The sequence below is a fragment of the Plecotus auritus genome (assembly GCF_963455305.1).
Source record: "Plecotus auritus genome assembly, chromosome: 9".
Classification (NCBI taxonomy): Eukaryota; Metazoa; Chordata; class Mammalia; order Chiroptera; family Vespertilionidae; genus Plecotus; species Plecotus auritus.
In genome coordinates, this window is record NC_137783.1 from 153,353,092 (window position 1) to 153,369,010 (window position 15,919).

At 59.0% G+C, this 15,919-nt stretch overlaps 1 protein-coding gene across 1 annotated transcript; it reads left to right on the plus strand.

Moving 5' to 3' along the window:
• The first annotated feature begins 654 nt into the window (after nt 1-654).
• On the plus strand, nt 655-15,001 carry FADS1 (fatty acid desaturase 1). The gene is given in 13 exon segments (XM_080688010.1): nt 655-848; nt 851-1,072; nt 2,705-2,815; nt 3,394-3,591; nt 4,721-4,822; nt 4,926-5,054; nt 9,083-9,143; nt 10,481-10,557; nt 11,427-11,524; nt 11,718-11,814; nt 12,080-12,159; nt 12,266-12,391; nt 12,756-15,001. Coding segments are annotated over 13 exon segments (1,515 nt in total). The 5' UTR covers nt 655-686; the 3' UTR covers nt 12,808-15,001.
• Nucleotides 15,002-15,919: the final 918 nt, after the last annotated feature.

Consider the following 15,919-nt stretch of genomic DNA (forward strand, 5'->3'; position numbering starts at 1 on the left):
AAAAAAATATATTTTAAAAATATGCTTATTCTGTCCGCTCAGAAACAGCCTACTTTACTACCACTGTGTACATTCTTTTTTTTAAAAAAAATTTGATTGATTTCAGAGAAAGGGAGAGAGAGAGAGAGAAACATCAATGATGAGAGAGAATCAGGGACCCGCTGCCTCCTGCACGCCGCCCACTGGGGATGGCCGGGCTTGAAGACGTGTGTGGTAAGCAGATACAGAATTAAATGGACGAGCCCCTGGTCTCACAGAGCTCCCGGCAAGCACGACGGAACACTGGGCACTGGAGAGGGCGTTCATGGCCAAAGACGATGCCCCGGGACAGCCTCAGCCCCTGGACAACCATGGCTGCAGGGACAGCTCCTCTCCACCCACCTCCCCAAGCTCCCTAAGCGGCCTGACTCGCGGCCTCCCTCCCCTCCCCGCCCCGCCTCCTGCCGTTGGCGGAACCCACTCCCGCCCTAGAGCCCAGGGACGCCCGGCCCAGGAGCCTGCACCCACCCTGGAACCGTTATCCCGCTGGCGCGCCTCCTGGGGACCAAGCCGCGCTTGGGCAGTGGATCCCGCAGTCACCCCGGTCCCGCGCCCGCCAGGGGGCGCGCGTCCGCCCCCGCCCCAGGCCTGCTACCGCCCGCCCCGCGGCGAGGCGGGGGCTCGCTCCGCGCCACGCGGCTCCGCCAATGGGAGCGCGCGCAGCGGGCCCGGCGGTCCGGGCCGCGGGAGCTGAAAACCCGGCGCGGCGCCCGGGGAGCAGGCTCGGGGCGCGCGCCGCGGACCCGTCCTCCGAGCGCGCGAGGCCGGCGCGCCATCCGCGGGCACCCGAGCGCGCGCCCGGTTCCTCCGACTCAGCCGGCGCGGGAAGCCGCCAGACCCCATGGCCCCCGAGACCCCGGCCCAGGGGCCGGCCCCGCGCTACTTCACCTGGGACGAGGTGGCACAGCGCTGCGGGCGCGGCCAGGAGCGGTGGCTGGTGATCGAGCGGAAGGTGTACAACATCAGCGAGTTCAGCCGCCGGCACCCCGGCGGCTCCCGGGTGATCAGCCACTACGCGGGGCAGGATGCTACGGTGAGCGCTGCCGACGGGACGCGGGGGAAGGCGGGGCGCGCGGCCGCGGCCGGAGGACAGGAAGTTTGGCTTCCAGAACTGAACACCGACTCATTCGGGGGGAAGCCGGCGGGGCCCGAGCGTACCGGCTGCCGAGGGATGGGGCGGGGGTGCAAGCGGAGGAGAGGCTGCGAACACGAGTGGGGATGGAGGCGGACCGCTCACACTCACACAAAGGCCGCCGGCCCTGCGTGCGCTCTGCCCGTGGCCGCGAGTCCGAGCGGGGCTGGGAGGGGCCGAGGGAGGATGCTGGGCGCCGGGACGGCGGTGCGGCCGAGGCCCAGGGAGGGCGGGATCGCGGCAGGGCTGTCAGCGGTGCCGGGAAGGAGGGCTGAGTGTGCTGGGCCACCCTCGCGAGCGGGCGCGGGAGAGGGAACCAGTCTGGGGGAAAGGCCCAGGCCGGAATCCACCGGCGCCCGCTGTCCTGGGAGCCCCGCAAAGGGTGAGGGCGGGAGGGTGGGGAGGTGCATGAACATATACTTGGCGAGGACCCACTCAGCCGCGGGTGGACGGCTTTTTGTGTTCCCAGCCACAGTCCCGGGTCGCTACACAGCAGGGTCAGTGCGCCCCAGCAGCAGGGTCACTGCGCCCGGCCCCGGCCTTCCGCTTCCCCTTCTAGACCACCCAGCTCTCAGGCACCCGGCGCCTCCCTGCTGGGTTGAGGAGCTGGGGATCACCCTTGGGGACCCAGAGGTTGGAGCGTGCGCTTCTCCTGGTCCCCGTCCCCTGCATCCTTCGCCCATCTTTCGCCTGGTGGCTTGACCCTTGGCTGTCCCCCCCTCCCCGCTTGCCATCCGCGTTTCCCTCATGTCCAAGCCGAGCGCAGGCGCTCCCAGGTGAGGGCCCGCCTTCCTTCACAGCCCGGGGGGACAAGGCCAGAGTCTGCGCTTGCCACCCTGAGTGACCGCGGGGGAGCCCAGACCTTGGCCGCCGGCCGAGGCTGAGCCCACGCATGCGTAGGAGCAGGCAATAACGCCGGTCCCGCAGGGTGATTTGGGGCTCCAGCTGCCTCGCTGGGCCGGCGATTGGTCCGGCTGCGTGGCGCCACCGGCGGCTCCGCCCTGGTTCCCGCCTCTCCAGTGGATTCCCCCCCAGCCTCGGGGCTTCCGGACCCGAGGATGTGGATCTTACCACCGAGGACCCCAGCTCCAATAACCAAAATTAGCGGCTGGGTGGGATCAAAGTGCCAAGGAAACGTGGAAGCCCCGTGAAAGGAAGGAGGGGAAATGCAGGCAGGGAGCGGGGCTAAGTCCCACAGAGAAGCGTCCCAGCCCCACGCATCCCTTCTGTTTCGCACCCACCCCGCAAGTCCCCTGTGAAAGCTGACCCTGGCCACACCGGTGGAAAGGCCAGCCCAGGGCTGTCTTTCTGGGGCCCCACCCCCGCCTCCTGTGGGTTGGAGTGGTGCCTTTCTCACTAACCACAGGTGCTGGGAGCTGCAGACACCTAGACCAGGTCTGAGCACCCTCAGAGGGCAGGTGGTGTCTGTTTGAACTTGGCGCAGCCTCCTTGCTGACCTTGGGTGGGAGCCCTCCCAGAGTCCGGGGGCCGGGCTGGCTTCCTCACGGCTCCGCCTTCTCCCCATCTTTGCAGGACCCCTTTGTGGCATTCCACATCAACAAGGGCCTTGTGAGGAAGTACATGAACTCGCTCCTGATTGGAGAGCTGTCTCCGGAGCAGCCCAGCTTCGAGCCCACGAAGAATGTGAGACCCTGTTTGCTGCTTGGAGACCCTGTGCTTGTGGAGGGGCGGAGGGTGGAAGGAAGACCTAGACAGGATCACGGGTAACTTCGGTCAGTAGTTCCTGGGGATCTTGAGGTCCCTGATTCGTCTGCTGAGTCAGTGGGTCACAGGCCCAAGAGAGCAGGGTCTCTGGAATCCATGGGTCTCACAAGGCCACCACCATGACCATAATCGTCAATATGAAACCAATTTTGGGCACCTGCTCTGTGCCAAGCATAACCTCCCATCACCCTCACGCATTTACAGACGGGAAGGCTGAGGCTCTCCTAAGTTAAGCAACGTGGCCAAGGGTCAGGTCACACGGCTGGTAAACGCAGCGCAGGGCCTTGAGTCGAGTCTAAGTTCCAGCGACCACGTGCTCTTTGGCGTGATCCCATAGCCCCTCCTCCCGCCATCCTCGCTGGGTTTGTGGTGTTTTTATGGAAGACTCCAGGTGCGGGGCGGGGGGGGGGGGGTGAGCCTCAGAGGCCCCTGGTCACCAGTAGGGTCGCATTGCAGCTGCGGAGAATAACAGCTGCCTCCTCTTGCCGCCTCCTCAGAAGGAGCTGACCGAGGAGTTCCGGGAGCTGCGGGCCACGGTGGAGCGGATGGGGCTCCTGAAGGCCAACCGCGCCTTCTTCCTGCTGCACCTGCTGCACATCCTGCTGCTGGACGTGGCCGCCTGGCTCACGCTGTGGGCCTTGGGGACGTCCTTCGTGCCCTTCGTCCTCTGTGCGGTGCTGCTCAGCGCAGTGCAGGTGAGAGCCCTCGGCTTGGCGGGAGCACGGCCGGCCCTGGCCAGCTTGGCTCGGCGGGTAGAGCGTCGGCCTGCGGACTGCAGGGTCCCGGGTTCGATTTCTGTCAAGGGCACCTGCCGGGGTTGAGGGCTTGATCCCCAGTAGGGGGCGTGCAGGAGGCAGCCGATGGGTGATTCTCATCATTCATGTTTCTCTCTCCCTCTCCCTTCCTCTCTGAAACCAACAAAACATTTAAAAAAAAAAAGAGAGAGAGAGAGAGAGAGAGAGCACCGCCATGCCCAGCATCCCTCAGGGAAACTCTTGTCCTCAGGAGGCCAAGGTGCCCTCCCCTCTGACCTCTGACGGGCAGGGCTGAGGACACGCGGGAGAGTCGGTGCAGAAAGAGAACACGCACGCCGCCGTCTGTGGCTTCCGTCTGCGCGCTGGTCGCTGTGCACCTTCATTCCTCTCCCTGCCGCTCCAGCGGCTTCTCCCAGGGCTCCCTTCTTTTTTTAAAAAAAAAAACATATTTTATTGATTTTTCACAGAGAGGAAGGGAGAGGGATAGGGAGTTAGAAACATCGATCAACTGCCTCCCGAATGTGCCCGCAACCAAGCTACATGCCCTTGACCGGAATCGAACCTGGGACCCTTCCGTCCGCAGGCCGACGCTCTATCCACTGAGCCAAACCGGTCAGGGCTAGGGCTCCCTTCTTCCCGTGGAATTTCTCCTCGGGAAATTCCTGCTCGGGTTCCGCCACAGCCCAAGGGTGCCAAGAACCAAGATCTTTATCAGCAGCTGGATGCGTGGTTTCCCCCGGCACAAGGCCGCCCAGCGTGCTGATGATGCGTGGGCTCTAACACTCGCTGCCCGGATGCATCTGCCAGGCCTCTGAGTGTGTCACTCTGTCCTTCTCTGTGGCCTGGATGTCCAGCCCGTTGTATGTCAAGGTCTCCGGGCCGGGAAGGAAATGTGCTTGCATCCAGCTTTCCTCTGAGTTAGTGCCACAGCCAGCGGTAGGGCCAGGCTTGCCAACGCCTCTCCTGGTGAGCTCAGCATCGGCGGCCTCGGTGGGTGAGGGGGAGAGGCTGAAGGGCAGTGGGGGACGCCGGGCCGGTGAGCGGCTCAGCACTGACCTCTCCCGCCCAGGCCCAGGCCGGCTGGCTGCAGCACGACTTCGGGCACCTGTCAGTCTTCAGCACCTCCACGTGGAACCACCTGCTACACCATTTCGTGATCGGCCACCTGAAGGTCAGTGGCACGGGGAGGGGCTTTCTGAAACTCTGGCTAACGCGGGGCTACCTGGGGCGGGGGGGCGCTAGGCCTTGGTCCTCATGCCCCTGCTTTTCTGTAGGGGGCCCCCGCCAGTTGGTGGAACCACTTGCACTTCCAGCACCACGCCAAGCCCAACTGCTTCCGCAAAGACCCGGACATCAACATGCACCCCTTCTTCTTTGCCTTGGGGAAGATCCTCTCCGTGGAGGTGAGCAGAGGCACCGCGGGAAGGTCTGGGAGAGTGGAGGCCTGCCAGCGCCGAGGGCTCGGGGGATGCTCGCAGTGCTGCCAGGGGAGGGAAGACACTGGCCCGCGGCCCGGCCGCTTGGAAGTTGTGGGAGGGAACAGGCGGCACCGTGCTGCCCCGGACAGAACCACCTGTCCTCCCGAGTGAGTTCAAACCGGCAGTGCAGTTACTGTCTAAAGATGCCACCTGCTGCTGAGGGCCCAAAGGGTAACCGGGACTGCTGGGCAGACACCCCGCCTGTCCTTGGAAGTGAGGGATGGCCCCCGTCCGGGGTTTTCTGACAGTCCGACCCCAGGCAGCAGCCCTCCCCTGGGCCCCTCGCTCTATTCCTCTCTCGTACTTGATATCCTACTGGGTCACAGACTTCCCCATCAGGGCCATGACTGTCTCACTCTCCTGTGACACCCAGTGCCGGGAACATTCATTCACCAAATAATCCTCCCACCCCGTCTCACTGCCAGGGTGGGCAGTGTTGGGTTTGAGTTGTCATCTGCGGTTGTGAGCAAAAATCGTAACGCAGCTGCTGAAGGAAGCGGGTGGAGATCTGGAGGGTTCCTGGGGAGCATAATGCAGTAGGAGGCTTTGGACGGCCAGCCGAGTTCTTTACAAAGTTAATGGGGCCCTGGCCGGGTAGCTCGGCTGGTTGGAGCATTGTCCTATACGCCACGAGGTGCGGAGGTTCGATCCCCAATTGGGGCAAGCGATCGATGTTTCTCCATTCCTATCTCTAAAGATCAATCAATTGAGTGAGGATTTAAAATAAAAGCAGTGAATGTAAAACCCTCCGCCCCAAGGCTCCCGGCTACAGCCAGAGCTCTGTCAGGTCCCCTTCCACCGCTCCATGACATTGCAGCTGCCGGGAATGCAACGGCTGCTAACACGTTCCAGTCCCAGGCGTGAGTTCAGCGTGGCCTGGCTCTCGGCCCCCCCTCGGGCCGTGAGAAGAACTCTGTGGAAAGCTGCTGGCAGCACTGGCTGGCCTCGAGCTTGAAGCTTGTGTCTCACGGCCCGTAATGTCCTAACTTCCCACCTCCTAACCGGTACCTGTGTGGTTTGCTGCCTGCCCTCCCTCCACGGTGTTCTAGTCAACAGCGAGGGGATGCCGAACCCGCCCTGGCCCGGGCTCGGGCGGCTCCTTTGCGGGCAGCGCGGCTCCTTGATCGGGCGGAGCATGGAGCTCGGGACAGCACTTCTGCTGTCGCTGCGGAGAGTTAAAAAACAACCGCGTGGGAGCCTAAGTGGAAGGGAACCTCTCACACCACGGCCTGGATTGCTTCTTGGCTCTAGGCAGGGGTCCTCAAACTTTTTAAACAGGGGGCCAGTTCCCTGTCCCTCAGACCGCTGGAGGGCCGGACTATAGTTTAAAAAAAAACTATGAACAAATTCCTATGGGCACTGCGGGCCCGGGATGCGTCGGCTGCTAAGCGGGACAGGCAGCGGCACCCGGCGGGCCGGGTACATGTCCTCGGCGGGCCGCATGTGGCCCGCGGGCCGTAGTTTGAGGACCCCTGTATCTAGGGTGTGAGGAGATTCCTACCCATAGACACCGAAACTAGAGAATGATCTGGGACCAAAATACCGCCCCCCCCCTCCCTTTTTTGGCCTACTTATGAGGCTGAAGACAGGCTGCCTGCTCGTATGCCAGTAAATGCCCGGCTCCCGGCTGCTTGTGCGTGGGCCACCCTCTCTGGGTGTGGTTTACCTGGGCATTGATCCCTGTGCTGACCTGCCTTTGCCTCCCAGCTCTCCTGGAGGACAAGAGGTACCGAGGACACTTCACCCTCAAGAGAACCCCCTGGCTTCCCAGGGTCAAAGCACAAGGGCGCAGCCATTAGGATCATAATGGACAGGGCTCCCTTCCATAACTGTTCCAGGAGGAGGCCAGAGCTCTGCCCCACCCACCCAGCCCATGAGACAAGCTCTCTTCCAGTTTCCCCTCCCAGTTAATGATGCTTGGGGCGGGATAACCTTCATCCCCCTATCCGCAAGCCTTGTTTTTTTTTGTTGTTGTTTTTTTTTTTCTTTTAAAATTTATTTTTATTGATTTCAGAGAGGACGGGAGAGGGAGAGAGAGCTAGAAACATCAATGATGAGAGAGAATCATGGATCGGCTGCCTCCTGCACACCCCACACGGGATTGAGCCCACAACCCGGGCATGTGCCCTGACCAGAAATCGAACTGTGACCTCCGAGTTTATAGGTTGATGCTCAGCCACTGAGTCACACCAGCAGGGCTCAGCAAGCCTTGTTAATACTGCTTCCAAAACAGACCTCAAACCTATATTGACTTCTCCAGCTCCATTGCTTCCCCTCCCCAGGTCTGGTCATCTAGGGTCGCTCCTTACTGGTCTCCCTGTGACTATACCTGCCCCCTACAAACAGTTCATTCTCCCCAGCCAGCCAGAGAGCCTTTTAAAGCACAAAGCGGCTCTTGCCACACCCATCGAAAGCCCCCTAGCGACTTCCCATCACCATTGGAATAAAAGCCAACCTCCTTACCAGGGCTTTCTAAGGCCCGGCATGATCTGGCCACCCATCGCTCGTTTTCTGGCCTTCTAACCATTCTCCCTGCTGCTTACTGTTCCCAGTCACACTGATCTTTCCGTCCCTGGATTATCCTAAGCCTTTGTACTGGCTGTTCTCTCGGCTATAAATGCTCTTCCCCTGAATCTTCACATTGCTGGCTCCTTCTCGTTACTCAGTTCTCAGTTCAGGGAGGCCATTTCTGACCACCCCCACCAAAACACTGCCGCCTCCCTCACTTTCTGTTCGTTTTCTTGTTTTTAATCTATAACTACAGATTTATTGCCAGCTTCCTGGGCTGATTACAAATTCCACAAGGGTAGGGATTTTGTACGGTTCACCTCTGTATCCTCAGCACCTGGAACAGTGCCTGGCACATAGTAGGTGCTCAATAAACACTTGAATGAATGAATTCTTTAGCAGAAGTGCCTTGCAGAGAATAAACTCAATAGATGACCTGTCACAGCAGCGGGTCCAGGGGTCCTCAAACTTTTTAAACAGGGGCCAGTTCACTGTCCCTCAGACCGTGGGAGGGTTGGACTATAGTTTAAAAAAAAACTATGAACAAATTCCTATGCGCACTGCGGGCCCGGGACGCGTCAGCTGGTAAGCAGGACAGGCAGCGGCCCCCGGCGGGCCGGATCCATGTCCTCGGCGGGCCGCATGTGGCCCGCGGGCCGCAGTTTGAGGACGCCTGGTAGACGGTGAAAGGAGAAGGAACAGGCGCTGTGCTCTGGATGGAGCGCCTCTCCCGCCCCGTGGCTGTCTGGTTGCCATAACTAAGGGGGGGCAGAGGAGCCACCTAGGGGGACGGCAGGGCATTGCCGTCACGCCAGGGGTTCCACGCTGCTTGGCTGCCCTGGCGCCCCGGCCTACCTCTTCAGCAGCTAGGCTTATAAACCACCACCTCCCGCTGGCAACACCTTTTCCAGCATCTTCAGATCGCCAAGCTGTTCTTGGTCCCCTGGCATCAGTATTTGCCAAACGTTGCTGAGCTTTCAAGGGGTTTGAGAAAGCTCATGCTGACGTCAAGAGACCAAAGGATTTTGATGGGAAATGCCAGGGGCTGGATGTAGAGGGAATAGTGACTGTGCAGGAGACTCTGGTGTCAACACAGTACGGGGCAGCGGGGGGGAGGGGGCGTGGGGGGGGGAAGGCCCGGGAAGGAAGGGGGAGCGGGGGAGGGGCCTGGAAACCTCACCACGAGGCTGTCTTCGGGTAAACATGAGGGGTCCTGAGGACTTGAAGACACTGTTGTGTACGCATCTCACGTGGGCATGGGCCACTGAGCTGCACGCCGCGGTGTGGCTCACCTGGCTTCATGGACCGGGTGCTGGAGGTAAGACGGCCTGCTGGAGCCGTCCAGCAGCAGCAGTCCTGGCGCAGGCCTGAGCTGAGCCAAGGTCAAGGGGGGAGGGGAATGGTGACTGGGCTCCGGGTGCTGAGTTGTTTGCTTTTCTTCGCAGCTTGGGAAGCAGAAGAAAAAGTACATGCCGTACAACCACCAGCACAAATACTTCTTCCTGAGTGAGTGTCCCCATTCAGCACCGGGAGACTCCCTCTGGGGGAGTGCGGGGCGGGGGCTGAAGGGATGTGAGGAGGAGAGGACTCTGCGAGGATCCTGGCATTTCAGGGAAAGGCTGGAGGAAGCACCCCGCCCCAGCAGGTTACTCCCGGCTTGGGGGCAGTCTACCGTCTCAGCCAAGGAGCGGCACTGAGCCTAATGTTGGGTCCGGTTCCTCCAGTCCCACCCTGGCTTCCACCGGAGAACGGAATGGTCGGGGCGGGGGGGGGGCATCCCGACTAAAACCTCACCTGGAAACTTGTCAAACAGAGACCCGGGTCAAGGTGACTCAGTGGGGCGTAGTCCCACCCCCAGAGACTTGTGGATGTAGCTGTGGAGGTTTGGACCCGAAGAGGGGTTGGAGGAGCTGTTGGGAAAAGGAGGAAGCACTTCTATCGTTGTTTTAAGCTCTTTCTGAAGACGGCTGCATGTCCCCTGCTTTAAAACTCTGCGTCATAATGCTTACAGTTGGAGTTTTTAAAGGAAGGGGGGGAATGATTCCATCGATCCCATTTTAGTTCAAAGGAATCTATCCCAACTGCCTGCTACCAACCATCCCTACTGGACAAAGGGGGGTGGGGCAGAGGGTGGAGCAGAACTGTCCCGAAGAAAGGATGGTGGAAGGCGTGAAGCCTCAGGGTAGCGGAGCCAGGGGTGGGTGGGCACGGTAATGTGGGGGCTCTGCAGAGAAGGGGAAGCACACTGGACACTGCCCGCCTCTTCAGCTCCCAGGGTTAAGGGACGCACCTCCACCCCTTTCCACAGCTGACCGCTGGGGGGCTTTGGGTTGGGTGGACGTGAGCTTCTAGCCCACGAGGGAGCAGCAGGGCCCCCCATCTACACACACACACACACACACACACACACACACACACACACACACACACCCCTTCCCCTGCATGGAGGAGCAGCCAGGAACACAGGGCAGCTGATGGCAAGGACAGGCACAGCGTCAGCAGGAAGGCCCGGCGGGGGCAGGGCTGTAGCCAGGACAACGGGGGAGTGTCAGCCGAGCCCTTTGAAAGGCACAGGAGCAGAGCAGTTCCCTAGCTGCTGCCTTCCACTGGAAGGTCCCTCCCCCCCCCCCCCCCCGCACCCCCACCCCTCCATCCTCTTGGGAGACTGCCTCCTGCAGACGTGCGTTCACTCGCACCTCCAGTGCCTGCTGCTTCCGTGGACGGAGGAGTGCCAAGGCAGCAGGGCCAACAGGAGGAGATGCCGGAGGCCAGCCCCCCGGCACCGCCAGCCCTTAGGGCCCCCACGCTGCTCACACCTCCTCCCCGTCTCCTTTCCTCCCCAGTTGGGCCCCCAGCCTTGCTACCTCTCTACTTCCAGTGGTACATCTTCTACTTCGTCATCCAGCGGAAGAAGTGGGTGGTGAGTATCCTTGGCCCACGAGCCCCACACGCTTTGTCTCCAGTTCCCTGGGGAGGGGAAGGGCTCTCCAGGGCAACCCACTGAGGCTCACTCCAGGCCCGATTTAGAGCAAAAGCAGGTGTAGATCTCCCTTATCTGTAGGTGGGGTGACTCGGACCCCCCTGCCCTGTTCCGTTCAGCAGTATCTCCTGAGGTTCTTTGCTGGGTTTGGCCAGGCAGGCTGGGGGGTGGGGAAGACGAGTGAGAGACGGCACCCACTCCCAGGAAATTTCTGACGAAGCAGGTGGAGGATGTGGTTGGCACCGGGGATGAGGTTCAGGCAGAGGGTCCTGAGATGCCAAAAGGGACCCGATGACACTCGGCTAGACCAGAGGCGTCAGTTAAAAGGCTCTGTCGCGTCCCGTGTACAACTGCCTTTGGGGGACAGATAGATGTGGGGTGGAGGGAGGCCATGGCGTCCCTGAAGGACAGGCAAGAAGGGCCGGGGTGCCTCTAGGAATGGGAGGAAGGAGCCATGGCACTAGATCAGCCGTGGGCAAACTACGGCCCGCGGGCCAGATTCCGGCTGTTCTATCCGGTTCTCTTGCTCTCCCCTCCGCTCCTTTACTTTGAATTTATATTAGTTCACACAAACACTCCATCCATGCTTTTGTTCCGGCCCTCCGGTCCAGTTTAAGAACCCATGGTGGCCCTCGAGTCAAAAAGTTTGCCCACGGCTGCACTAGACCCTGCAGGACTGGGCACTTGGGAGGGACACTGACAATTACTGAGCGTCCCAGTCTGGGTCCCAGGGAGAGGGGCCACACCAGGCGACGTGAGGAAGAGGAGGGAGTGCTCTGTGCCCGGCGTCACGCTCTGCCTCTCTGCAGGACCTGGCCTGGATGATCACCTTCTACGTCCGCATCGCCCTCACTTACACGCCCTTGCTGGGGGTGAAGGGCCTCCTGGGCCTTTTCTTCATGGTCAGGTAGGGTGAGGTGGGGAGAGGGGTTGGCGGAGGGGATGTTGGGGAGGAACCAGTCTGGTGTGGGGGCTGTGAGGGTCTTTGGGTGGCAGGGGTATTTCAGGTGTTGGCCCGGGAAGGTGGCCAGGCTGGAGCAGTTACCTGAGGGAGAGGGACTCTGAGCTCTGTGCGTCCCGTTTGTGTGTTACGCCACCAGGTTCCTGGAAAGCAACTGGTTTGTGTGGGTGACACAGATGAACCATATCCCCATGCACATTGACCACGACCGGAACAGGGACTGGGTCTCCACCCAGGTAAGGGACACTGACCTGGAAGACCGAGGCCTGATGCAACTAAGGAAAAGTGTGGGTGGGCAGCGACGCGGGGCAGGGGACCGGGAGCAGTGACCACACAAGCTCCCGGCAGCATCGCCTCATTAGCTTGACGCGTCCCCTGCCACCAGGTGGACAGGGAGTGACCAGGGACAGTCCCAAGCCCCTCCGCTCAGACAGCGTGGCCTGAAAGGCCTGGGCTGGCCTAGTACCCAGCGCCGTGCCCTCCCCTCCCCACCCCCTCCAGCTCCAGGCAACATGCAACGTGCACAAGTCGGCCTTCAATGACTGGTTCAGTGGGCACCTCAACTTCCAGATTGAACACCAGTAAGTAGAACTGGAAGCAGGGCCTTGGGCAGGGTCCACGGCTGGGGGTGGGGGTGGGGGTGGGGGAGCGAGGAGCAGAAGCCCTGACTGCCCCGTTCTTCTGAAGCCTTTTCCCCACGATGCCGCGACACAATTACCACAAAGTGGCTCCCCTGGTGCGCTCCCTGTGTGCCAAGCACGGCGTAGAGTACCAGTCCAAGCCCCTGCTCACGGCCTTCGCGGACATTGTTCAGTGAGTATCTGGGCCTGGGGAGATGGCTGGTGGGGAAGGAAGCGGGCAGGGCCGTGGGGTGGGCGAAGGGTGGGGCTGGAGCGATAGGAAGGTTTCCCCCATGGAATGGAGCTCCGAGGCCAAAGCAGGGCGCTCCGTTGTGGCCAGGTCAGTCCTCTGCTCTCCGTGCGTGGCCCAAGCTCTTTCTCAGACAGAGGCGAAGAGGTCACATGGAAGGGAGGGGGCCTCAAGCCAGGTGACGGGCTTCCAGACCTCTGTGAGAGCATCTCCGTACCTTACCTTTCTGGTGGGTGGTTTGGCTTTGGGGCTCGGTCCTGCCCTGCCCCCCTCACTGCCTGCTCCCTCTTCCGTCTTCTCCCTACAGCTCACTGAAGGAGTCGGGGCAACTCTGGCTAGATGCCTATCTTCACCAATAACAGCAGCCCCGCTCCTGGAAGAAGAACCTCGGGAGCCAAAGCAGAAGAAGGAAGCCCCAGGGACGCGCCACTACAACCCTAACACCCAGAGGGGGTGGGTTTGAGATCAAGGCTCTGGCTCAAACCCCTCCCCTTTACTTTCCAGGCAGATTTAGGACCCAAAGAGGGAGGGGAACATGCCAGCCCCTGGAGGGAGGGATGGAGCTGTCAGGGCAGGGATGTGAGTTTGTTTTTTCCTAGTGCCAGATGTAGGTGGTTGGTGAGCAAAAGAGGGAGTCGGGAAGGTGTGAGAAGACTAGGGAGGACCGGCTGAGCCCAGAAATCAGGCGGTTTAGCAGTACAATTCCACTCAGGAAAGGGGTGAGCTCATCTTAGGGGTCCACTTCACCGTCCTTTGCAAACCTCAGGTTCGAAGGGTGGAGGGAGGTGGAGCAGCTGAACCTTCGGAGCAGGATTTAGAAAGGACGCATCGGCCAGCCTCATGCAGCGCCTGGGGGCTCGGCTCGCTTTAGGGCCGTGAAGCCCGTGACCTCCACGGGCCTCAGGTTCCTGGAGAAGCGATTTCTCCGCTTTTAGAAGCACGCAGGGCAAAGGCCGGGCGGTGGCATGGAAGACATCTGGCCCCGAAGGATCCTGCCACTACTGATGTTGGTCCACGTGCCATCCAGAGTCCCAAGGGAGCATCCGGTCCTAGGTCCTGCCGAAATGCCAGCGGAGAGTTACTGGCCATTAAAACTCCCTTCAGCTTTCCACCTCTTCTCACCAGCACCTAAGGAGTGAGACATTCCTAGGACAGGGAGTCCACTTCTTGTTCCACAAGCAAGTGAGCAGACGGGGCAACTTGCTTTTCTCCTCCTCAGAGACAAATGGGGGGCCTCGGGGGTTCTCTTTGCTTCCCTACCTGTAATGCCAAGTTTAATACTTGAGCACAAGTTTCCAAGCGGGGAGACGCCGGTCAGGAGGAAGACACAGGGCTGATCATAAAGAAGGCAAGAGCTGTAAGCAATGTCCTTAACGTAGATTGTTTACAGCATTACCTCTGAGCAGGAGCAGCGGGGTTCAATGTCATCGCTTCCTAGTTCTAACCCGGAAACAGGAAGTAAACACGGAAGTTCGTGGTCATGGGACCATCTGTTGCTGTCATTAGGTATCTTACTCTGTCAGTTCTGTTCAAGGATCTCTCTCTTAGGAATTTAGGATGATCTCTTAGTTTAGTACGGAGATGCCATTTTTTAAATCTGCTTTTTAAAAGAGAAAGTTTAACCCATCTCTAGAGAGTGTGCCCCAGGAGACTCGCCTAACTCCAGAACTTGTCATCAGCGTTCACACCCTCTCCGCTCCCCGTACCCATGCCATTCAGTCCGCAGCACCCAGCCTGGGCGGACTGAGCCTTTGGGACCCTGGGAGGAGGGACGCTCACACGAGAAGGAAAAGCCGAGCCCTGGGAGAGTTGGCTTTTAGTTTTGGGAGGTGACGGTCCTAAGGCATGTTGGGAAGGGACTAGAGGCACCACCTATGGAACGGGTGTTGTGATTACTTAGAGGTCAAAACAGAGAAATGTAAAAAACAAATAGGTTGGGGGAACAGGTAACAGGTGTTCAGATCTTTTTCATTTGGGCAGAACCTGGTTTAAATTACACGCACAACTGAAGCATTGGCTTCCTCACTCCGCAATAGGTGCTGATCCCCCCCACCCCTCAGCTCCCCGCTACCTGAGGTTCGGGTGTGGTGTCACCAGCCTGCCAAGCTATCTATCTGGCTTTGGGCCCGGGCTGAGCAAACCCAGTGAAGCTCACTCAGCCAAGTCCAGATCCTCAAAGCACCTCAGATGGGTGGCCTTCTCCTTAGCCCAGGTCAGTGTGGTCTCACACGGCCAATAACGGACACGCCGCGGACAAAAGGCTCCGAGGGTTACAATGGTAACGTGAGCGACCTCAAATCCAACGACAGCCGAGGAAGCAGGCTCCGATAGAACAAGTCGCCTCCGGTCACAGACTGGCAGCACTAACATCTGAACTCACTTTTGAAAAAGTCCCAACGTCTGCGTTTGTCTCAGTTACTTTCATCTTCCTCCCCCTTCGCCAGAGGAGGCATTTTCTCTAACCAGGGCCCGTATCACTATCCTTTTTGTACATGCCAACTTTGTTACCACATCCTGGAGGAAAGCTGAAAAATAAAGCGAATTTTGACCAAATGAAGGCTCCTCACTTGTAACCCACAGCGCTCCTCTGCACATGTCCAAAGGACTCCCCGTGCCTGTTCTTCAAGTCACTGTCTACATCTGTGGATCGAAGTTCTTTCTGAACATGAAGCCCCACACAGCCTGCCCTTTGCATAGGCCCCTTGGGCAGAAGAGGAACGTCAGGAAATCCAGGGAACAGAGCACAGGTGAACTAAGGCAAAGAAAAGAAAAGCCAGCCCCTTCCCATGACACCCTATGTTCAAATGCTGGATACACTAGGGTTTCTGTGCATCCCTCCTATGAGGCAATGCCCTCACCCTTGAACTCCTTTCTGGTCTCAGTACACTAGCATATGGGTAGTCCCCTAAGTCGCCTTTTTGCCTAAATCTTCCCCTGCAGGCACAATGCCTCAGAGCTGGACTACAAGGCAATGCTTTTCTAAACTCCATCCTACTAGAACAGCAATCTTTGAGCCAGCGTATTAGAATATGCTAAATAAAGATCGGCAGACTTCTCACTGGTCTAATCAAATAGACATGAGATTAGCAAGAGAAGATAGCCAAATTTAGCACATTTGTATGGGAACCCAGATACAAAGAGAGACTCCATACGCACTAGAGGTTCAGAGATAAAAAGGGAACATGGATATACAAGCCATTCTGAGCTAGGGATTAGGTAAAGTGCCCTGGGGCTTCAAAGGGTCACTGCAGGATAAGAGCAGACTTAGTGTTTTTTTCTGAGAAAATAAAACTTACTCAAATGCAAAAAAAAAAAAGTTTGTCCCAACCGACAGATATGTTATCTCTGAGTGAAAAGAACACTATATTCTGCCCACTTTTCTAAATGCTATGAAATTAGAAAATCAAACAGGACAGTTCCCCACCAAGTTTTATCAGGATTATAATTTTGCAAAGTACAAAAACATCCCAT